Source organism: Podarcis vaucheri, assembly GCF_965113315.1.
Source record: "Podarcis vaucheri genome assembly, chromosome: 9".
NCBI classification, from domain to species: Eukaryota; Metazoa; Chordata; class Lepidosauria; order Squamata; family Lacertidae; genus Podarcis; species Podarcis vaucheri.
This window is the reverse complement of record NC_138767.1, coordinates 56,964,662-56,985,343: the sequence shown is the minus strand read 5'-3', so window position 1 is coordinate 56,985,343 and position 20,682 is coordinate 56,964,662. Positions and strand designations below refer to the sequence as shown.

General features: G+C 45.0%; 1 protein-coding gene across 2 annotated transcripts in view; it reads left to right on the top strand.

Moving 5' to 3' along the window:
* Positions 1–20,682, top strand: part of SGCZ (sarcoglycan zeta) — a 565,484-nt gene that overhangs the window by 504,772 nt on the left and 40,030 nt on the right. For both annotated transcript variants that reach the window (XM_082238280.1, XM_082238279.1), the window contains one exon: positions 19,016–19,138. In XM_082238280.1, coding sequence (XP_082094406.1) covers positions 19,016–19,138 — 123 coding nt within the window. The remainder of the gene's footprint in view (positions 1–19,015; positions 19,139–20,682) is intronic.

Genomic DNA, 20,682 nt, shown 5'->3' with positions numbered 1-20,682 from the left:
CCTCATTGGTGACCACAGCATATCCTGCTCGTCTGGCACCTTCATGCAGGTAACTGCTACCATCAGTATAATATACAACATCTGGATTTTTCAATGGTTCATCTTTCAGATCAGGTCTACTGGAATAAACTTCATCCATTATTTGGAGACAATCATGTGATTCTTCATCATCTACCTCTGGTAGGGGCAGCAAAGTCGCTGGATTGAGCATATTCACTACTCGTAGATGAATCCTGGGATTTTCACACAATAGGCCTTGGTACCTAGCCATCCTTGGGTTCGTTAGCCAATAACTACCCTTATATTCCATGAGTGTCAGAACAGCATGAGGTACATTCACGTACATCGTCTGGCCGAAGGTAAATTTATCAGCTTCTTTGACAAGGCTTGCAGTGGCCGCTACTGCCCTTAGGCATGGAGGCCATCCTTTTGCTACTGAGTCCAATTGTTTTGACAAATAAGCTACTGGACGGTTCCAACTTCCTAATCTCTGGGTCAGGACTGCCGCTGCAATCCCATTCTGTTCATGTACATACAGCTGAAAGGGTTTTTCTGAATTAGGCAGTCCAAGGGCTGGGGCCTCCATAAGTCGTTGTTTGATAACTAAAAAGGCTTGTTGCTGCTCAGGTCCCCATACGAATGGGTCCTTTTCTGCACCTCGAGTGCTTTCATGTAAGGGCTTGGCCAAACTGCTGAAATCAGGTATCCATAGTCTACAAAACCCTGCTGTTCCCAGGAATCCTCTAAGTTGTTTCCTTGTGGTAGGTTCCTTGATAAGGCAAATAGCTTCTTTCCTCTCTGGTCTCAATGCTCGTTGTTGGTGTGAGATGTCAAAGCCCAAATATTTGACCTTTTCTAAACATAACTGTGCCTTTTTCTGGGAAACTCGATAGCCAGCTTGCCAGAGCAAGTGGAGCAGTTCCTCTGTACCTTCTTTACAGGTATCAAAATCCTTTGCTGCTAGTATAAGGTCATCTACATATTGCAGAACCACCTTTTCTCCAGGTATTGAGGGGTAACTTGTTAGATCCTTCGCCAAGGCAGTGCCAAATAAAGTTGGGGAATTTTTGAATCCCTGGGGCAATCTTGTCCAGGTTAGCTGGCCTTTTGTTCCTGTCAAAGGGTCTTCCCACTGGAAGGCAAATATAGGTTGGCTCTGTGGTGCCAGCCGGCAACAGAAGAATGCATCTTTCAAGTCCAATACAGTAAAAAATGTTGCTTCTGGTGGGATCAAACTCAGCAAGGTATATGGGTTTGGTACATTTGGGTGCAAGGTCTCGATAGCCTGGTTTACGAGCCTCAAGTCCTGCACTGGCCTGTATTCATCTGTCCCAGGTTTTCGAACAGGCAAAAGGGGTGTGTTCCATTCTGATTGGCAGGGTTTAAGCAAACCATATTTTAATAGGCGGTCCAAATGTTTCTGGATGCCCTCTGCTGCTCGCCGGGGTAAAGGATATTGCTTTACAGATACAGGGGTAGCCATAGGTTTTAAGGTTACTACAATTGGAGCTATATTCTTGGCCATTCCTGGTGGGCTATTTTCGGCCCATACTCCTGGTGGCACCTGTAGGGTTCGGAGGAGCTTGTTTAACTCTGTTTCCAATGTGGGTTGGACTTGCAGGGCTGACATTAGGCGCCATGATTGTTCCTTAGGTACTGAGAGGGAAATTATTCCTGCTGCCTTTGATGGCAGTTTCATTTCTGGACCTCGAGGAGTGAAGGTGATTTGGGCCTGCAATTTGGACAGCATATCTCTACCTAAGAGAGGTATTGGACACTCAGGTATATACAAAAACTGATGGGTTAAACGATGTCCCCCAATCTGGCATTCCAAAGGTTGGAGGAAAGACCTCTTAGCTGACTGACCAGTGGCACTTTTAATGACTACACTTTTGGATGCCTTTTTCTGCAATAGTTCTGGAAGTACTGAGTATTCAGCCCCAGTATCAATCATAAAGTCTATTAAATGGCTCCCTAATTGAATCGTGACCGTGGGCTCCTGGAAGCCTAACTTTATGGAGTCCGGTCTTTCCTAGTCTTGGGTAAAATCCTCCTCTGCCAGTCCAATGAAATTGTCTCTACTCTGTCCTTGTCCAGGTCTCTGATATCTTCCATTTCGGATCATTCCCCGTCCCCGTCCCTGGTTTCTTGGGCCAGAACCTGGGCCTGGGCCTGGGCGTACTTCTTCCAACCTCAGGGGTTCAGGACACTCCCGCTTCCAATGACCCTCCTTCTTGCAATTCGCACATTGATTCCTTCCCAGTGGTGGATTCCTTCCCCGCCCTCTTCCTCCATTTAAGGGGCGGTAGTCTTGCTTCACTGCTGTGGCCAGCATTACCATCTTTTCCTTCTGCCACTTCTTCTTCTCTTGTTTCTCAGCCTCATCCCTATTCCGATAAACTCGGCGTGCAATGGCCATAATTTGGCTCATCAGCATCCCTTCCCATCCTTCTGATTTCTGAATTTTCTTACGAATGTCAGAAGCGCACTGGGCCACAAATGTAGCAGTAATCATTCTACTGTTTTCAGGGGCTTCAGGGTCAAAAGGAGTCCATATACGATAGGCTTCCTGCAGCCTCTCTAAAAAGTCTCCTGGAGTCTCATTTGATTTCTGTTCTACTTCTGAGACTTTAGACATATTAGTGGGCTTCTGGCATGCCCTGCGGATACCTTGCACAAGCGTCTGGCGGTAGGTGGTAAGCCTGGCCAGATGAATTGCATTGTTTGGATCCCAATTAGGATCTTCCAAGGGAAAGTTGTCTTGGAGATGACGGTCAATATTAAAAACATTTCCCACTCTGGCCTGCTCACGCAAATATATCTGTGCCTTTTCAATTATGTCTCTCCTTTCCTCAGTGGTGAACAGAGTATTCAGGAGCTGGCGGCAATCTGTCCAAGTAGGACTATGAGTATTTATTATTGAAGTCACCAAGTCCATCATAGCCTGAGGTTTTTCTGCAAAAGATGGGGTGTGTGTTTTCCAATTCATCAGATCCGTAGTTGTGAATGGAATGTACTGAAGGGTCGAAGTTCGAGGTGGCCGTCGTCCGGGTTGCCCGTTAACCAGCACAGGCTCCTCAAGTGCATCAAATACTCTTCTGAGAGGGGCTAGTACGTGATCTTTCTCTTCGCTTTGCTCTAGGGGCCTCAAATCATAGGGGATGGTATTTGTCCCAAGGCGTTCTTTTAGCAGCCTTATACGCCTGGCTGTATTGCTTGCTGACCGATTAAGGTCTCCCTGTAACTTCTGTAATAATTCTCTAGGACTTGGATGTACAGGAGTTTGGGGTAGGCAATCAGTTATTCCACTAAAAGAGACTGTAGATGGAGTTCTACTGGGACTCACAGGTGGAATAACCACTTCTGCTTGGGCTTTATTATAGGCCTCCAATGCCTCCTGAAGATATTTATCATAATCTATCAAGGAATCAAGTTCTGTGACTCCAGCCCCATTATTCATTCCACTTTCTTGCCTTGGGGTTACAACTGGTGGAGTGTTTGGATTAGGCTCCCTTCGATGTGGAGCATAGGGTGGAGGTGGAAGCAGCTCTTCCTCTGGTCCCTCAAAAATGGGTTTGAGTTTATTTGGCAAGATTCCTTTCCTAGCTTCGGCTTTTACAGCCAATAATTTGCATCGTTGGACTTTGCATTCCCTTATCCATGGAGGATTTTTATTTAATGTGCTCAGCCAAGAATCTATATATGAAAATTGTTCTGGGCACCCTCCAGTTTCTTTGGCGATGTTAGACCAAAGTTTGCTTACTAAATTTATATCAAAGGTTCCTTGAGATGGCCATTCAGTATTTTGCTTCGGCCACTCTAATTCACATAACGTTCTCAGGCGCTCTGGCGTCATTTTGACTCCATACGCCCCTGAGAAGGCTTTCTTAAAATTATTTAACATGCATTCAAGAGGTGTATTTCCCCCCTTTGAACCCCCAACTCCCATTGTATGGCCCTGTGAAGTATCCACTCAGTCACTCACACACACGCTTCGTGGGTTTCCTTGCCTGGTGAAGTCGCCTTACCAGGAACCGAAGTACTGCCCACTCCACACTCAGGTCAGCTACAGATTGCTCTGTACTTTCTCACACATACAATGCGCTAGATACTTCACCACACACTACCTCCCATTCTTCCCTTTTCCCCCACCAGACCACCATCTGATATACCCAACCACCTAGCGTACTCAGTTCCCACTTACTGAGACGCAGAAGTTTGATCAAGACTTCTCTTCCTCCCAATTAATTGGAGGGCCAAAAATCCCTTTGTGCACTTACCCTTGGTTGGTTCCGTTTCCCCCCGGTCCGTCGCCGCCAGTGAGCAGGGTATCAGACAGATGAGACTTCTGCGTTCCCCCTGGAAAAATTTACCAGTGCGCGCTGGGTAAGCAGTTTAGAGATCCTCTCTCTTGTACCCTGCCCAGTAGGGCGAAGGGGCTGCGTTCCAGCAGACCACTTATCCGAGTCGCAGGCACCATAAAATGTAGCACCCTGCTTGTGGTTAACGCTTAGCTGGAATGAAATATTCAACGCAGCAATAGAGAAATTAAAATAATAATTTATTTGTCAGACAAATAAATGAGAGGCACAGTGGTATATGGTTACCAAGCTCTGGCCTGGCCTCCTGCCATTATGGCCAGCACTTATATTCCCTCAATCCAGCCCCCTTTGCTCCTCCTGTGGCTACCTCTGTCCAATCAGCCTGGTTGAATTTCCTATTGGCTGATTGCTAGAACCAATCCTAGAAGATACACCCATATCCTCCTGTCCTTATATGGAACACAAAGAGCTATATATTGTTACATCTATAAATGACAAATAAGTAGTAATATATCTTACATGTGTCTCAACAAGGAATCTTAATTACCAGCTCACCTCTTGCCCTCCTTGCCCTATTGCCTTCTAAAACAAATGGTTAATCTTAAATTTTTATCTTAAACATATGTCAAGGATCTTGAGTTTCACATCAACATTGAAAGATCTCCTTCATTTGAAGGTTTCTAAACAAATGTCTGACAACTAATAAATCAGGACTGCTCAGGACGGCGTCTCTTGTCTAGCAAGGGGGGCAAGACTGGTGGCTGACTTAATTTCAAAATACAACTCTTAGAACTATATGAAATCTAGCATTTCTTAAATCCTTTGCATAATTACATTTAAGACAATATATTTAATACATAACATAGGTAGCCTTTTAAAAGGAATAAGGCCTTTGTAAAGTAAAAAGGAACTCAGTAAAAAAACAGCTTCAAAAGAAGCCTCTCCAGTTTACAACCCCTCCTTCAGCCAGCTGCTTTTCCCATTAGAAAAAAAGACTTGCCAGCTAGATGCTTCCCCATTTGGTCTTGGCCTTTTAACCTTAGAAAGAAGATCTGGGTCATTTACTGGGAGGCACATTGATATTATTTTACTATTTACCAACTATTAATTATGTTTATCTCTGCCTTTTTTATCTTCTGTAACATGTAGGGTCAGTGTCCTGTAATTTCAGCTTTTACGACTTTGAGAATTGTTTTCTGCTATAAATCAAGGGGCCCCTTGTCTAGGAAAAACATTACCAAGGTTGTAAACTGCTGGCTTGAAACTTTTGAAAATCTAAGCTCTCTCTTTAATATACAAGTCCTGATCAAACATTAATAAAATGCAGGCTTATGCCTGATGCCTCATTGTCACAGGGATTCAAACCGCCAACCATCTGATCGGCAAGTCCTAGGCTCTGTGGTTTAACCCACAGCGCCACCTGCATCCTGAAAAGGCTGAATTTGTTGTTCTGAATAACTGAATAGTGTGACATAAATCTTAGAACTTCAGCTGAGAATAAAGTGTAGCTATTCTAAGAAACAGTCATTGTTTCCCCTTGTGATCAAAAGCTAATTCCAAATACATCTGAATCCTTTAGTGCCTATACGTTTATATTCAATCATAGGGGCTTAACATAATTTTGATTCAATATTCTAGGGTGCCCCCAATCAACATCTTAAACTGAAGGCCCTTAGCAGTAGTTTACGTAGATGTTTCTAACATGCCAGTTAAATTACTTAAAATTCCACACATTTATATTCAGTTAACGTAGTGTGTCTCATGCTTTCATATTTCAAAAAATGGCAAAGCCCACTGGTAGCCAATCATACTTGAAGCTTCATCAATATTAACCCCAAATCCTGCATCTTTGAAGATATATTTGACATTATAATTTTAAAGATTGAGCTTAGGTTCTGCCAAGGATTACCTCATTATTAAAACACATGCTATCTCTGTGATTCCTCCCGTCCCTGAGAATCAATACATTTCAAAAGACTTTTTTTTCCTAATATCATTGGAATTATTCCTTTTTTCATACACAATTAAGCAAACAAACAAAAAGCAATCCAAAAGATTATTTAATTAGTGTGTAATTTGCTTTGGCATATGCAAATCTCATTTGTTTTGGCATTATCAAATCTCAGTAATTTACTTACAGTTACCTCCTTTGGTGAGGAAAGCTCATCCGCTTGAACAGCTTTCTATGCTGGAGCTGCAAATAAATATAGAATTGTAGTAAGTATCCCAGTGGTGGATGGGTAATGCTTGCATCTACCCAGTAATATAAATCCAAAGAGGCAGCACATTCTTTACATTTACTGAAAACCAGCAAATCCAGATTCCGACGCTCCTCTTGGCTGCAAGTCCCCCTTCTGTCCCCCAAGAATCAGGTTCTCTCAAGTTGGAATTGTTGAAGGCAAAGTTAGTTTCTCACAGAGAATACAGATGGTGGCCCAGTTAGGTAATTCTCGATTCTCGACTTAATAATGGTTCTTTAGATGGTGGCATGTATTTCTTCACTTCAAAATGTGCAATGCGAACCCCTTCCCATTTGGCTATCTGGTTCATTCTGCTGGTTCATCCCTGACTTCCAGCCCCAAAGTCTTGCCCTCATAACACCACTGGATGCAGAAGCAGAATTACTTTCTTGCCCATACCAATGAACAAGCCCGACCAGGGAATATCACATGACCCACTCTTAAAAGGATGGTGTTCATGCCATTCCTTCCATTGCAGAATGGAATGATGGTACACAGGATAAATTCTTTCCTGGCATTGCTTGCTTCAGACTCCAGTCTGGAGATACATTCAAAGAGGCCGAAGAAGAAGAAGAAGGAGGAGGAGGAGGAGGAGGAGGAGGAGGAGGAGGAGGAGGAGAAGAAGAAGAAGAAGAAGAAGAAGAAGAAGAAGAAGAAGAAGAAGAAGGGGAGTTTGGATTTGATATCCTGCTTTATCACTACCCAAAGGAGTCTCAAAGCAGCTAACATTCTCCTTTCCCTTCCTCCCCCACAACAAACACTCTGTGAGGTGAGTGGGGCTGAGAGACTTCAAGAAGTGTGACTGGCCCAAGGTCACCCAGCAGCTGCATGTGGAGGAGTGGGGACGCGAACCCGGTTCACCAGATTACGAGACTACCGCTCTTAACCACTACACCACACTGGCTCCGTACTGCGGGCTCGTAGTAAACTCCCATATTTTTTTTAACCATGTGAGTTGATGGCACTTAAAGAACTATTTTCTGATGTCCTGAGTAGAGAATGTTTCCACTCAACCTAGTACATGTTGCTTCTAAATCTGTAGGGCAGCTCTTCGTCTTTCTAAGCCGCTCACTGTCTCTTTAGATGGCTTCAATTATTAGCGCTCCTTTCTTTTTATAGTCAAATATGTCAGTCTGGATAGGCAAGATCTCTTGTGATTCATCCCATGAATCACCAGTTTTCCATGCCTTAATGTCAAGGTCAATTTAAGTGTGACAGCGGTAGCTGGGTGGAGGTCAGCAAAAACCCCAAACTTACACATGTGGGTGCCCTATGCGATGGGTCTCATAGTTAAAATAGTGCCAGAATTAAATGGTTCCGATGACGTGCTAGTCCTATGAGGGTTGCAGCACTTCTTGTATCAAGGTTATTAATATTGTGCATATGGAAGCAATTTGGATGAATAAAAAACTGATTCTTCTTTGAAATAAAAATTCTGCAGTTCAAAATGATGATTCAGAAGCTTTACTTACAGAATTTAAACTCCAATCAACTTAAAACAAATAAGGTTTCATTCAGTTAGATACATAATTTCTAATACTGATCCCAATATAGGTATTATGCATACCCTAAGCTAAAAATCAAAGCTGTCTCTCCTCCATGCCAGCCTCCATTAGCTTGAAGGTGTTTTCCTGGAGAGAGATTAGTATGTTCATTCTGTTCAGCAGCTTGAGAACAAAGAACCCCAACATCCAAAAAAGGATGGCTACAGATTAGCATATGCAGAGACTTGTAATAGTATATCTTTTTGTGGCTGAGCCACCAAGATACAGTCCTACTTAATCATTAATTTGTTAGTCTCTCTCTTCAGCTCCATTAGAAATTTCCATGCCATGCTTTACAGCATACATACAGAACAATGCAGGGTTATTTTCCATCTCAGTGTACATTAAACAACACTTAACAGTTGGTGCCCCATCTTTCAGTCTCTCACACCAACCAGACCAATTCTCTTGAAAGATGGCAGCATCAAAGAAGAGGCATTTTGCAGATGTTTGTATGACAGCAAGCAGAGCTTCTAACAAACTTATACACAACCATAATGTAATCTACAGTGTCAATAACAAGATGTATAGTTTCTTATCTACCTAAATATTTACAGTGCTTTCTGAATAAATGGATGTTTTCCCATATGACATTTGTAATCAGTGGTATTCCACCCCCTCAAAGTCAGCTGTTTTCAAATATTTCCAGACAAACTTCCTTAAAAAGACAACATGTGGCTTGCTGGCTTCATCCATTACAGGTTAACCGGTTTTGCTGGCTCATATAGCTGCATGAATTTATTTCAACACTCTCAATACATTCATTGCATATGTGCTGGTGAGCCACAGGCAGTTGCAGCTGATGACGTACACAGTGTACACTCTTAGAACTGGTCTATATGTTAACTTTACCATAAAAGACTTTCCTTGGTCCACCACTTTGCTGGTACCCACCAGTGATATGGATTGGAAGACAGGTATCTCACAGTTATCACCCAACCCATGGGGATTTTCCTGTACATCAGACCACTGGTCCAACTAAATTAGTTTCATCTACACTGACTGGCAGTGTAGGGATATTTTCCAGCCTGACCTGAAGATGTGTGGAATGAACCTGGGATCTTTTGCATTCAAAGCATGTGCTCTCTCACTGATTTATGGCTGTTCACTGATTCCTTCAGATAAGCTTTTCAACTCTCTTTAGGTAAAGGCCCCTTTTCAGCCTCACTTCCACTAAAAATAATAATAACCATGAGACTAAGTCAGTATTGTGTTTCTATTATTGCTACTGTCTGAGCCTGATTTGCTCCTATAATCTTTTTACCACTCTTGAAAGGATGTCCACAGTGCCTTAAACACATCTAGTAGTAGAGCCCAGGTTTTGAATATATAAGGTCTTAGTTTAGCACCTCTAACTGAAAGAAAGCAGACTGCAAGCCTGGGAAATATTGCTGCTTGAGACATTGGAGAGGGATTTCCATCCATGTTTCATATCTGTTATGTCACTATGGTTGATATTATAGTGGGATATTAATAATATTTGTTGTTTGAACGTGCCATGCTCTGATTGCACTGATCCGCAAATTTCACCTTTTGTGTGTGCAACATTGCTTTAAAAAGCTATATCCATGTTTGAGAACTGGTTTGGAAAGATCTATGCATCCTGTACAGCCAAGTGGTTGGCTGTGAGATAAGTAACAAGTCGTTCAAACTGGCAATCCAGATAAGAAGACCTTTGTAAAACTAGGCGGAACCATGTTGACTCTCCTAATCCCTGTGAGGTTATTTCCTGCAATACCTTATATGGCCATCATCAGTGATGGCGCTGCAGTGCCACAGAAAGCAGGCCAACAGCTTCTCTGTTCTGGCAGTGTGACTCAGTGAGGGGATGAGCCAGGATCCTACTACCAGAACCCCTGGTTCAACCCCCCTGGCACTTTACAGGCCCCATTTTATGTTCATACAGGATTTCAAATTGTATGAGGTAAGTGGGAGTGCACCATGTAGCTTCACATCACCTTTACTATGCAAGCTATTGCCAGCTGTTTTCCGTCATCCCTGACCCCTGGTCTTGCTACCTAGGGAGGTTGGAAGTTGTAGTCCAAAAACAGCTGGAAACTCAAGTTCGGGAGACTCTGTTCTAGAAGCAGGCTCTCAAACTTCTGTGGTGGGGACTTCCAGTACTTAAGTGGATTGGGCATAGGAATTGTGAAGGGCAGAGCTCTCTCTCCTTCCCCTACTTCTTTAGAATCCCATGAGTAAACAGAATTCTCAGATATAACTGCATAGTATATGTTTGCTGTTGGTGTTAAGAGATGATAACTATGGCAATTGTGAAGTGAGAGATCTGGCATCAAATGAATATCCACAATACCATATACAGTGGTGCCTCGCAAGACGAAATTAATTCGTTCCGTAAGTTTTTTTTGTCCAGCGAATTTTTCGTCTTGCGAAGCACGGTGTTGGAAAAGTTTTGGAAAAGCTTCAAAAATCACCAAAGTCTTCAAAAACCTCAAAAAAGGCTACCACACCACGTTATAGAGTTGCTCCTCGAAGTCAAGTCGCAACTGTATTAACGGTGTTAAGAAAAAGGAAACAAACTTGCAAGACGTTTTCGTCTTGCGAAGCAAGCCCATAGGGAAATTCGTCTTGCAAAGCAGCTCAAAAACCGCAAAACCCTTTCGTCTAGCGAGTTTTTCATCTTGCGAGGCATTCGTCTTGCAGTGCACCACTGTATATATTTTCTATTGAAGTTCAAGCAAGTGGCACTAAGAGATTCACAGTATTCGTGTAAGTGAGAATGTGTTGCTTTTCATCTTCTCATTAGCTCCTTGGAGATATCAATAAGAGATAATACTAGCACTGAACAACAACAACAACAACAACAACAACAACAGAGTGGAATCCATAGAACATAAACTGATTCAATATGCAGATAATAGCCTATCATCAGTCATGGATTTCCACTTCAGAATCGAGAAGGTTGTGGACTTAACATAGAGAGCAGCATATTATATTGGACTATAAAATAAATTATTCTAAATGCCCTTATCCATTACTTTGCTTTCAGCCATGGTTTGCAGTCAGCAAATCTAAATGGGGAAAGAGCTAAGGAATCAATTCAAAAGAAAGCTCAGTAGCATTGTAAAACACTTGCGAAACAATTACTGTGAGGATTAGTGGTTATGTTGAGAGGTGGAGAACTGTCAGTCTTTGGCTTGATAGAGAAAATGAATGTTCTGCTGGAACTAGCTTCTAAGCATAAGATATAATGAAAAGGTTTAGGCTTAATATTACAAAACTAGAGTTTAGGGAAATGTCCTAAGCTTGCTCCAGTTTGTGGACATGAAAGGAAACTTATACTGGTGATCAGCCTACGAGACTTTTATTTGAAGAATTAGCAGTGTTGCTTAATTGCCCCCAATTCAAGGGATCCTGATGGGCAAGATGTCTTGAACCAACCTGCTGGTCTTTACATTCCAAAGGGGACAGCACAGAATAGCTCAGTTGGTTAGAGCAGTGTTTCCCAACCTTTTTTGGGCAAAGGCACACTTGTTTCATGAAAAAAAATCTCGAGGCACACCACCATTACAGCCCTGTGACGTCAGCGCGCAGCGTCACGCCGGGAGGGACATGAATTGCTAGCAAATTACATAATCACCTCCTTGAGGGCTGGCTCATCTTCTCCGAAGGCAGAACCCCATTAATTAACAGCACAGACTCACACCATAGCCAAGACGAGGGGGGGGGAAACCTCAGTCATGCACAGTCATGCACATGTGGGGGCTAAATGAGGACGAAGACCGGTCAGAGAGCAGGGTTCAAATCACCCCACCTGGCCAGGACAATCCCTGGGTGCTCCCTTGGGCCACTCGCCTGACCCACCTCGCAGGGCTGTTGTTGCGAGGATAACACGGGGAGAACCACGCGCGCCCCCGGGAGCTCCTTGGAGGAGAAAGCGGGCGATGAATGCAATGCACGAAATATATGCGAGGCGACCAGGTTTTGCAGGTGAGGGGCCCCCGCCAGCCTCCGCTTCCAACACCCGGCGCAACGACGCCAAAGTTTCCCCCCAGGCTCGGCTCGGGGAGCAGCGCTGCTCCCCCCGGCTCCCCTTCGCCCTCCCGGCTCTCTCTGCCGCCCACTGGGGACCCCCCTCACCTGCCAAGTCCGGAGCGCCGGTGGAAGTTGCATGCATGCATGCAGGGCGCCGCGTTGCCATTGCATTGCAGTGCACTCCATGCAACGCCTGCATGCATGCATTGCCTTGCACGCCCGCCAAGGGGTCTCCCCGCGGTCCGATGCGTCCCCTCCGGCACGGATGCAGCATTGCAAAAATAAAAAAACCCCGACGCAGCCCTACCTGGGGGGCAGCCTCCGCCTCCGCCGCTCCGCCTCCGCGGGGATCCCCGGGCTCCATCCTGCCGCCCGATCTCCGCGGGGGCGCAGGCAGGCTGCGCGGGGTCTGCGCGGAAGAGCCCCTGCCCGCCCGGCCGCCGCCGCCGCGCTCATTCCATGGCCGGGAGAAGAGCGCTTCAAACAAAATGCCCGGCCCGCCAGGCCACGCTGGGAAACGTAGTTTGTGCACCCCGCGCGGGCGCGGAGCCCAAGGGTGAGGGGACTACGGATCCCGGCAGCCCCCGCGCCGGGGACGAAGGGGGAGAGGCCAGGTGCAGGGATGGAGGGACGGGTGGGCGAGCGAGTGAGTGAGTGGCAGCCGCCAAGCCTTGGCCGAGAGCCAGGAAGGGCCTCCCCGGAGGAGGAGGAGGAGGAGGAGGGAGGCACAGAGCGGGAGGGAGGGAGGGAACCCCAGGGGTCATCTAGTGACGGCGCCCCAATCGAAAATTTGACTTAAAAAAAAATCTTTCAAATTTTTTAATTTTTCCCGCGGCACACCAGGCAACATCTCGCGGCACACTAGTGTGCCGCGGAACAGTGGTTGGGAAACACTGGGTTAGAGCATGGTGCTGATGATGCCAGTGTTGCAGGTTCGGTCCCCATATGGGACAGCTGCATATTCAGGTTATGCAGATTATGTACTAGAGTATTCTCGTTATGATTCTGTGATTCTCTGCTGTTCCTTAGAAAAAGTGATGGGTGTGCTCCCCCCGGCTCATCTCACAATTAGCTCGGTTTTTCCAGGTTTTCTCAGAGAACTCAGAGGGGGGGTATCTGCCCCCGCCATACTTAAGTTCATAATAATCATATAACCACCAATCTTCCCTTCTAGTCCTGCCTTCCCAACAATTAAGTTTATGAAGATACGGTAGCAGCAATAAGGGTGGTGCAGAGAGTTTACAGCATGGGTAGGCAAACTAAGGCCTGGGGGCCGGATCCGGCCCAATTGCCTTTTAAATCCGGCCCTCAGACAGTCCGGGAATCAGCGTGTTTTTACATGAGTAGAATGTGCCCTTTTATCTCTGGTGTTTTTACATGTGTAGAATGTGTGCTTTTATTTAAAATGCATCTCTGGGTTAATTATGGAACATAGGAATTCGTTCATTTTTTTCCTTCAAAATATAGTCCGGGCCCCCACAAGGTCTGAGGGACAATGGACCGGCCCCCTGCTGAAAAAGTTTGCAGACCCCTGGCTTACAGCATTGCTCATTTTAAAGACCTGGGTGGTGCTTGCTTGGCCAGGAATTTCTACAGCTTCCAGGGAGCTGGGGAAATGGAGTTTCCAGTGACTCTGTGCTCAAAATGGGCTCTTGTTCCCAGGATCCGTGACAGTGGTAGATTTTTCTCCTTAAGCATTCGCTTGTCAAAATTCCTTCTCCTCCCCACTCATTCCCCTGGTTATAATCTGAGGGAAAGGGGGAAGAAAGAGTGTTGGCAGAAGGAAAGACTGGTGCTGGGACAAGTGGGGATGGGCCTTTTATGCTCCAGGTATTTTGTAGGAGTTCTTGGCATGGCTCAAAATGAGATTGAGGGTGACACACTCTGCATCCACTCCAGAGCTCAGTATTGGTATACATTGGTACCTTGGGTTACAGACGCTTCAGGTTACAGACTCCGCTAACCCAGAAATAGTACCTCAGGTTAAGAACTTTGCTTCAGGATGAGAACAGAAATCGTGCTCCGGTGGCGTGGCAGCAGCAGGAGGCCCCATTAGCCAAAGTGGTGCTTCAGGTTAAGAACAGACTGCCGGAACGAATTAAGTACTTAACCCGAGGTACCACTGTATAAAGCTGTGAAAAGAAATTGCACCTTTTATGCTGTGAGCCTGTCTCTCTTATTTTTCCTTATGCACCTCCTAAGTTTAACTCTTGCTGTTTCTTTTAATTCTGGTTTATTTCTTGCATTTTAGTACCTAACTGCTCATTTCTTCTGTTTCTTCTGCTAGTTTGCTAAATGTTCGAAGGAATTCAGACTTAAACCAGACATTGCATGTTGCTTGAGACTGTTCACAATATTCTTTTTCTCCTCTGTCATGTCAACAGGTTTCTTTATTTACTGGCCTTCCCTTTTCCACCCTCCAGACCTTCTAATATTGATCACTGCCTCTCCTTTGTTGCAGGCACACATACACCCCATTTTCTCATTATGTTTAAGAACATTTTAAAGCATCAAGCTGTTCAGAAAATATTTTCAGTTAGCATTTTGTCTCAGCAAAAAATGATTCAGCCTTCAAACCCCTGTGCTTGCTCCCATTTCTTGCTTTTTTAGTCTTTATTAAATTAGCTGCTTGAAACAGTCGATGGATGCACCAAACAAGATTAGTATCTGTAATTTACCCAGATCTTTCCCTAGAACTTTCAGTTATCCACATCAGAGGTTATTAGGACCCTGAGAATGTTAAAGGACTTTGAAATTTGTAATATGAATTGTTCAAAAGGGTGCAAACACCAAAGCATATTTGTGGGTGGGTTCCAGTAGCATGCAGAGTACTGTATATCATATGTTTTCATTGACTTGACTATGTTCTCATTGATCCAGAATGAAATATGTTATTGTCTGATACCCCGCCCATCTGACTGGGTTTGCACAGCCACTCTGGGAGGCTCCCAACAGAATATAATAATAAAAAAGCAATAAAGCATCAAACATTAAAAACTTTCCTAAACAGAAGTGCCTTCAGATGTCTTCTAAAAGTCAGATAGTTGTTTATCTCTTTGACATCTGATGGGAGGGCATTCCACAGAGCGGTCGCCACTACTGAGAAGGCCCTCTGCCTGGTTCCCTGTAGCTTAGCTTCTTGCAGTGAGGGAACCGCCAGAAGGCCCTCGGAGCTGGACCTCAGTGTCCGGGCAGAACAATGGGGGCGGAGACGCTCCTTCAGGTATACAGGACCGAGGCCGTTTAGGACTTTAAAGGTCAGCACCAACACTTTGAATTGTGCTTGGAAACATACTGACACATACAGACCACAAACGTACATGCAAATTTTGTGAAGGTGTTTATCTGCCCATGTGGGAGGCTCAGCTGCCTTGAAGGCTGCCACTGCAGCTGTGTTGTGAGCAGGGGTGGACGAAGGGGGATGACAAAATGCTGGGCGGCACTCACCGCGGGACCTGCAGTTTGCCCGAACCATGCGTCTCTCCTGGGAGAGACGCAGTGGCTCGGGGGCGCGCAGGCTCTGCGCTGCCCAAACAATCCGCCTGCTGCCACCCCACTCCCAGCTGTAGGGCGGCTGAGTGGGAGGAGGAAGGCAGACTCTGGATGCCCCGTGGTATGCCCCGCCCCTATGGGCAGCTCGCCCTGCCCTTGCCCCGCCCCTATGAGCGGCTCACCCCGCCCCAGGTGCCCGAGTGGCTTCCTCCGCCTCTGGTTGTGAGTCAAGCTCTACCACTGGGGATGTTTCCACTGATGGTAGCCAGCACAGGGCTTTGAAACAGGGTGTTGCAAGGGCAAAGCAGAGTCACGTCAGTGTGCCCAATCCTAAACTGCACTAGCCTGTGGCTGACACAGCCTCCGCCTTCCATCACATCTGGTGTGAGTTGGCAGAATTTCAGGTGGCAGAGTGGCTGACCTATTACTCTACTCCCAGCTGGATGAGTGAACTCTTAAGTCTATTACGCTGGCGCCCCCATCATGCTTAATCGGGTCCTCCCTTAAAGAGGGCATGTGTTGTGGTGAGACCTGGCAACCAAACCCTGTGTTGTGGGTGGGTACGTTTGGATAGCCACAACACCCAGATGGTAGATCCCTTGATGCAGGGTTTAATCAGATCAATGGGATGCAAGCTAAACGGATCAAGGGACCTATATATACCTATACACATGACCCAGAGCTTCCTCTTTCGGTGCATGCACACCCGCCCACCTCTCCCTATATTTAGAGCTTGCACGCTTGACCTTGCTATGCTGTCGTCAGTCGTCTGTCTTGGGACAGGGGCACAGCAGGAATTTTCCCCACTTGGCTGATTGGCTGATGCCATTTGGGTTTTGCCTGCCGCGTAGCAAATCATCACAACTTGTAAGTTTGTGGATAGGCTCTGGTTCAGGTGATAGGGATGGGGGAACGCTCTTGCCATCCCTATGTGAAGGGTATTCTGTTGAAGGAATCCAGGGACTCAATGGTTTGGTCAACCCTGTGAGGGGGTTGCGCCCATGCCTTGAGTTCAGGGGGACATCTGGGTGGTGGACATAGCCTGTTTCCGGCTTTCCGCCTATCCGGGTGTTCACCCTAGGCTGACCTATGCTGGTGCCATGGGTCAGCGCTACCTGCAACAGTGCAGGGAGCTAGTCAAACTAGAACCCATGCAACCACTCACTTGCTGTAATCAATAAAATTGTGGCCTAAATTCTGCCAAAAACCAAACCAAAATTTTGAGTCTTGTCTGAATTTATTTAAGGGGAAGGTTTAAAGGTCTGAACATGCAAAATAGTCACAAAGTGAAGTGTCTGCTTTCAGTGGGTCTACTCTAAGCATGATTAATCTGACTACAACCTACTGTGAATAAACAAACTAGCTATTTTGCTTTGGTCATCTAAAAGTCATAATAATAATAATAATAATAATAATAATAATAATAATAATAATAATAATTTATTTATACCCCACCCATCTGGCTGAGTCTCCCCAGCCACTCTGGGCGGCTCCCAACAGAATATTAAAAACACGATAAAGACATCCAGGTCCTAAGTAAATATCATGCCCATTCATCTATCTGAGAATTCTGGATATAACCTAGGTCTTTTTCAAATTGTTCATATTTGGGGTTAATTCTCAAAAGCACCATTAAAAGAAAGCTTTTTATTTTGTACCACAGGAAATTCATAAGCTTTCTGTAAAACATTCACACCATAATAAAGATTTGTCTGTTAACACAAAACTTAACAAGAACTGTATTATTTAAATTGTACAGTATTTGTATGTTACTAACAATTAAAGTCTACAGCAATCACACTACTAAACTGTATAAAACCAAAAGGTGGCAATGTTCTGGGAGGCCTGTAAAAGGGTTATCTTGATCATCAAGATAACCCCAGGATTAATTGGTAGTTTCTGAAAGAATGAGCTCATATATGTTTATTCACTTGCTTTGATATATGCTAATTGGCTTGCTCTGATGCTACACTTATCTGTGGGCTTGGTGTGCTTGGTTACTGACCTAGAGAGGAAAGACTTGGAGACTTGCCACATATGCCTTCGTTGGCAGGTGGACCGATGGGAGGTTCTGGCCAATTGGACGTAAGCTGATATTTGCATAAGTAATGCATGAAAGCTATCCTGGGTGCAGATAAGTTATGATGAACGCTTGCTCTGGTTATCTCCTGCTTGAACTGCTGCAATGCACTCTACTTGGGGCTACCTTTGAAGGTGACCCAGAAACTACAACTAATCCAGAATGTGGCAGCTAGACTGGTGCCTGGGAGTGGCCGCCGAGACCATATAACACCGGTTCTGAAAGACCTACATGGGCTCCCAGTCCGTTTCCGAGCACAATTCAAAGTGTTGGTGCTGACCTTTAAAGCCCTAAACGGCCTCTGCCCAGTATACCTGAAGGAGCATCTCCACCCTCATCGTTCAGCCAGGACACTGAGGTCCAGTGCTTAGGGCAGTTTTTAATGACTAATGTTTTAATGTATTTTAACTCTTTTGTTGGAAGCCGCCCAGAGTGCCTGGGGAAACCCAGCCAGATGGGCAGGGTATAAATAATAAATTATTATGATCCTGACCCCTTCAGCAGCAAGACTCAAGGGGTGTAAGCCATCTTCACACAGGGATGTCCACACTAAAGAAATTCCACACAATGAATTGTGGCAAATGTGGATTCTCAAGCAAATTTGATGGGGCGGGGGCTGCAGCCATTCCTTGCTCTCTTATTAAAATGACTGTGATACATAAGCATATATCAAAACATGCATTCTTTTTCATTGACATGAGAGTCAGGCTGAGTAGTCTCAATTAGTCTTTAGCTTCATGTGGCGCTCTAAACTGAACTCAAGAGCTACTGCAAATGCAATTCATATGCATACAAGTAGGCCTTCTCAATCCTTAAAAATCCTTCTAATGTAAAGGCCATGTCTGAAACTTGTCCCATGTAAAATATTTTTTTAAGGGAATCCCACCTATGTGTGTTGATGTCACACACAACAAAAATTGTTTGTGATTACGGCAACTAAGTCAACAAGTATAAAGAGCACTTAAACAATAGTCAACTACCTAGTTTTGCCTAGTTCCAAAGTAATCAGGAGAACTGTGTCTGAGGGGAAAATAATTTTTTTGCAGATTTCCCCTTTAACGGGCTTTAGAGATACTTCAGTTAGGCATTTAATTTGTATACATGCTTTCAAAAATATCCACAGGGTGCGATTAAAAGAATTGTGCCATTCATTGAGAAATTAATTGGGGATCAAAATACCCACCCATTTTGACAGTTCTGGAACCCCCCTGCCAAGAAAACTAGGTGGCCATCCCCAGCTACCTTTTGGAAATGGTGAAAGTTGCAGTGGTGGGAGTGAAATGCTTGAGCTCATCGTGTAAGTGGTGGCCTCTGCCTCAAAGCTTTGTTTTCTCTCCTTAGGTGCTGACGCTGTAGAAGCCCAGTGTAAGAGATTTGAAGTGAGCTCCAGTGAAGATGGAAGGGTCCTCTTCTCTGCTGATGAAGAAGAGATCGTCATTGGAGCAGACAGACTGAAAGTCACAGGTAGGGAAGAACAGTGGTACCCTTTTTTATTATTTAAAAGTGCTAATGGTATTGATGGTGATACGCCCATAAGGTTTGCATAAGTATACCACAGTTTATTTTAAATGAGGAGGAAGACTTGCTCTCCATCATTTATGCACATTTTTCTAATGCATGTTCATGCACTCGACCGACAGATATACCACACGTTGTTCTGCATTAAGGGTGCGGAAATAGAACCTGCAACCAAATATGGCAGTGTGGAATGCTCCTGTTCATCATTCCAGAAATCCTAGTCTATTCCGCTCCCTATCCCAGCTTTTTGTTCTCTCCTCACCTGCTGCTCAACAGTCAGCATTCCGTGTGCACTGAGCATGCACAAACTTTATTGGACTGGTTTTTTTTGGGGGGGTCCTCTCTAAGGGTTTTCGCTAAATATTTTTTGCCCTTGTACAAATTTTGTGGTTCCCCAAAACTACTATTACTACTACTACTACTAATAATAATAATAATAATAATAATAATTGTACCCCTCCCATCTAGCTGGGTTGCCCCTGCCACTCTGGGCAGCTTCCAGCAAAATATAAAACCACAATAAAACATCAAACATTAAAAAATTCCCTATATAGGGATACCTCCCTCTCATGTGTGGATAATTTTGGCTACCCAAGGACCAGCGCTCAAGAAATATCCTTATCTTAGACAAAGGAAAGGAAAGCCTAAGGTAGATAGGAAGGGGGTTGTGACCAGTCAAAGGGCCGAAGGATGAGTAAACTGGAAGTGGGTAGACTTGGTGGATTCTGCATAAAGGAAAAAGGGAGGAGCGAAGAAAGGAGTCAGGGATGTTTGAGGAGGAAGAAGCTTGGTGAAACCAAGAAACCGAGGAGTGATAGGCTCTGCCTCATGCTAGGGAGTGGCATGGTGGGCACCAAAGTATGAAAATGGTGGCCTGCTGGGGCCAAAAACAGAGCCAGGGACAGAGTGGACACAGGCTGCTGCAACCTCATCCTGACTGGGAAGCCAGGAGAAAGAGAGAGCAGCAAGATGAGTGGCAACAGATACAGTCCTGAGTAGCAACATACAGTGGTACCTCGGGTTACATACGCTTCAGGTTACAGACTCCGCTAACCCAGAAATAGTACCTCGGGTTAAGAACTTTGCTTCAGGATGAGGACAGAAATCGTGCTCTGGCGGCGCAGCAGCAGCAGGAGGCCCCATTAGCTAAAGTGGTGCTTCAGGTTAAGAACAATTTCAGGTTAATTATGGACCTCCAGAATGAATTAAGTACTTAACCCGAGGTACCACTGTACTTCCATGGAAGGTCCAACTCAGGGCCTTGAAAGTGAGGCTGGCAAAGAGTGGGAGGGGCATTCGCCTGGTCTAACCTCACCTTGAGTTTGTTTTTATGTCTGCTTTTTTTAAAAAAAAACAACACATGGAAGTTGTTGAGTCGCATCTACCTTTCTGGCTCTGTTATTTGGGAAACCAAAGTGGAAGATCTGGATCTCTGTGGTGCTGAGTTCCCCCCTCCCCTTTTGTTGATGTCCAGACACAGCAATAACGTA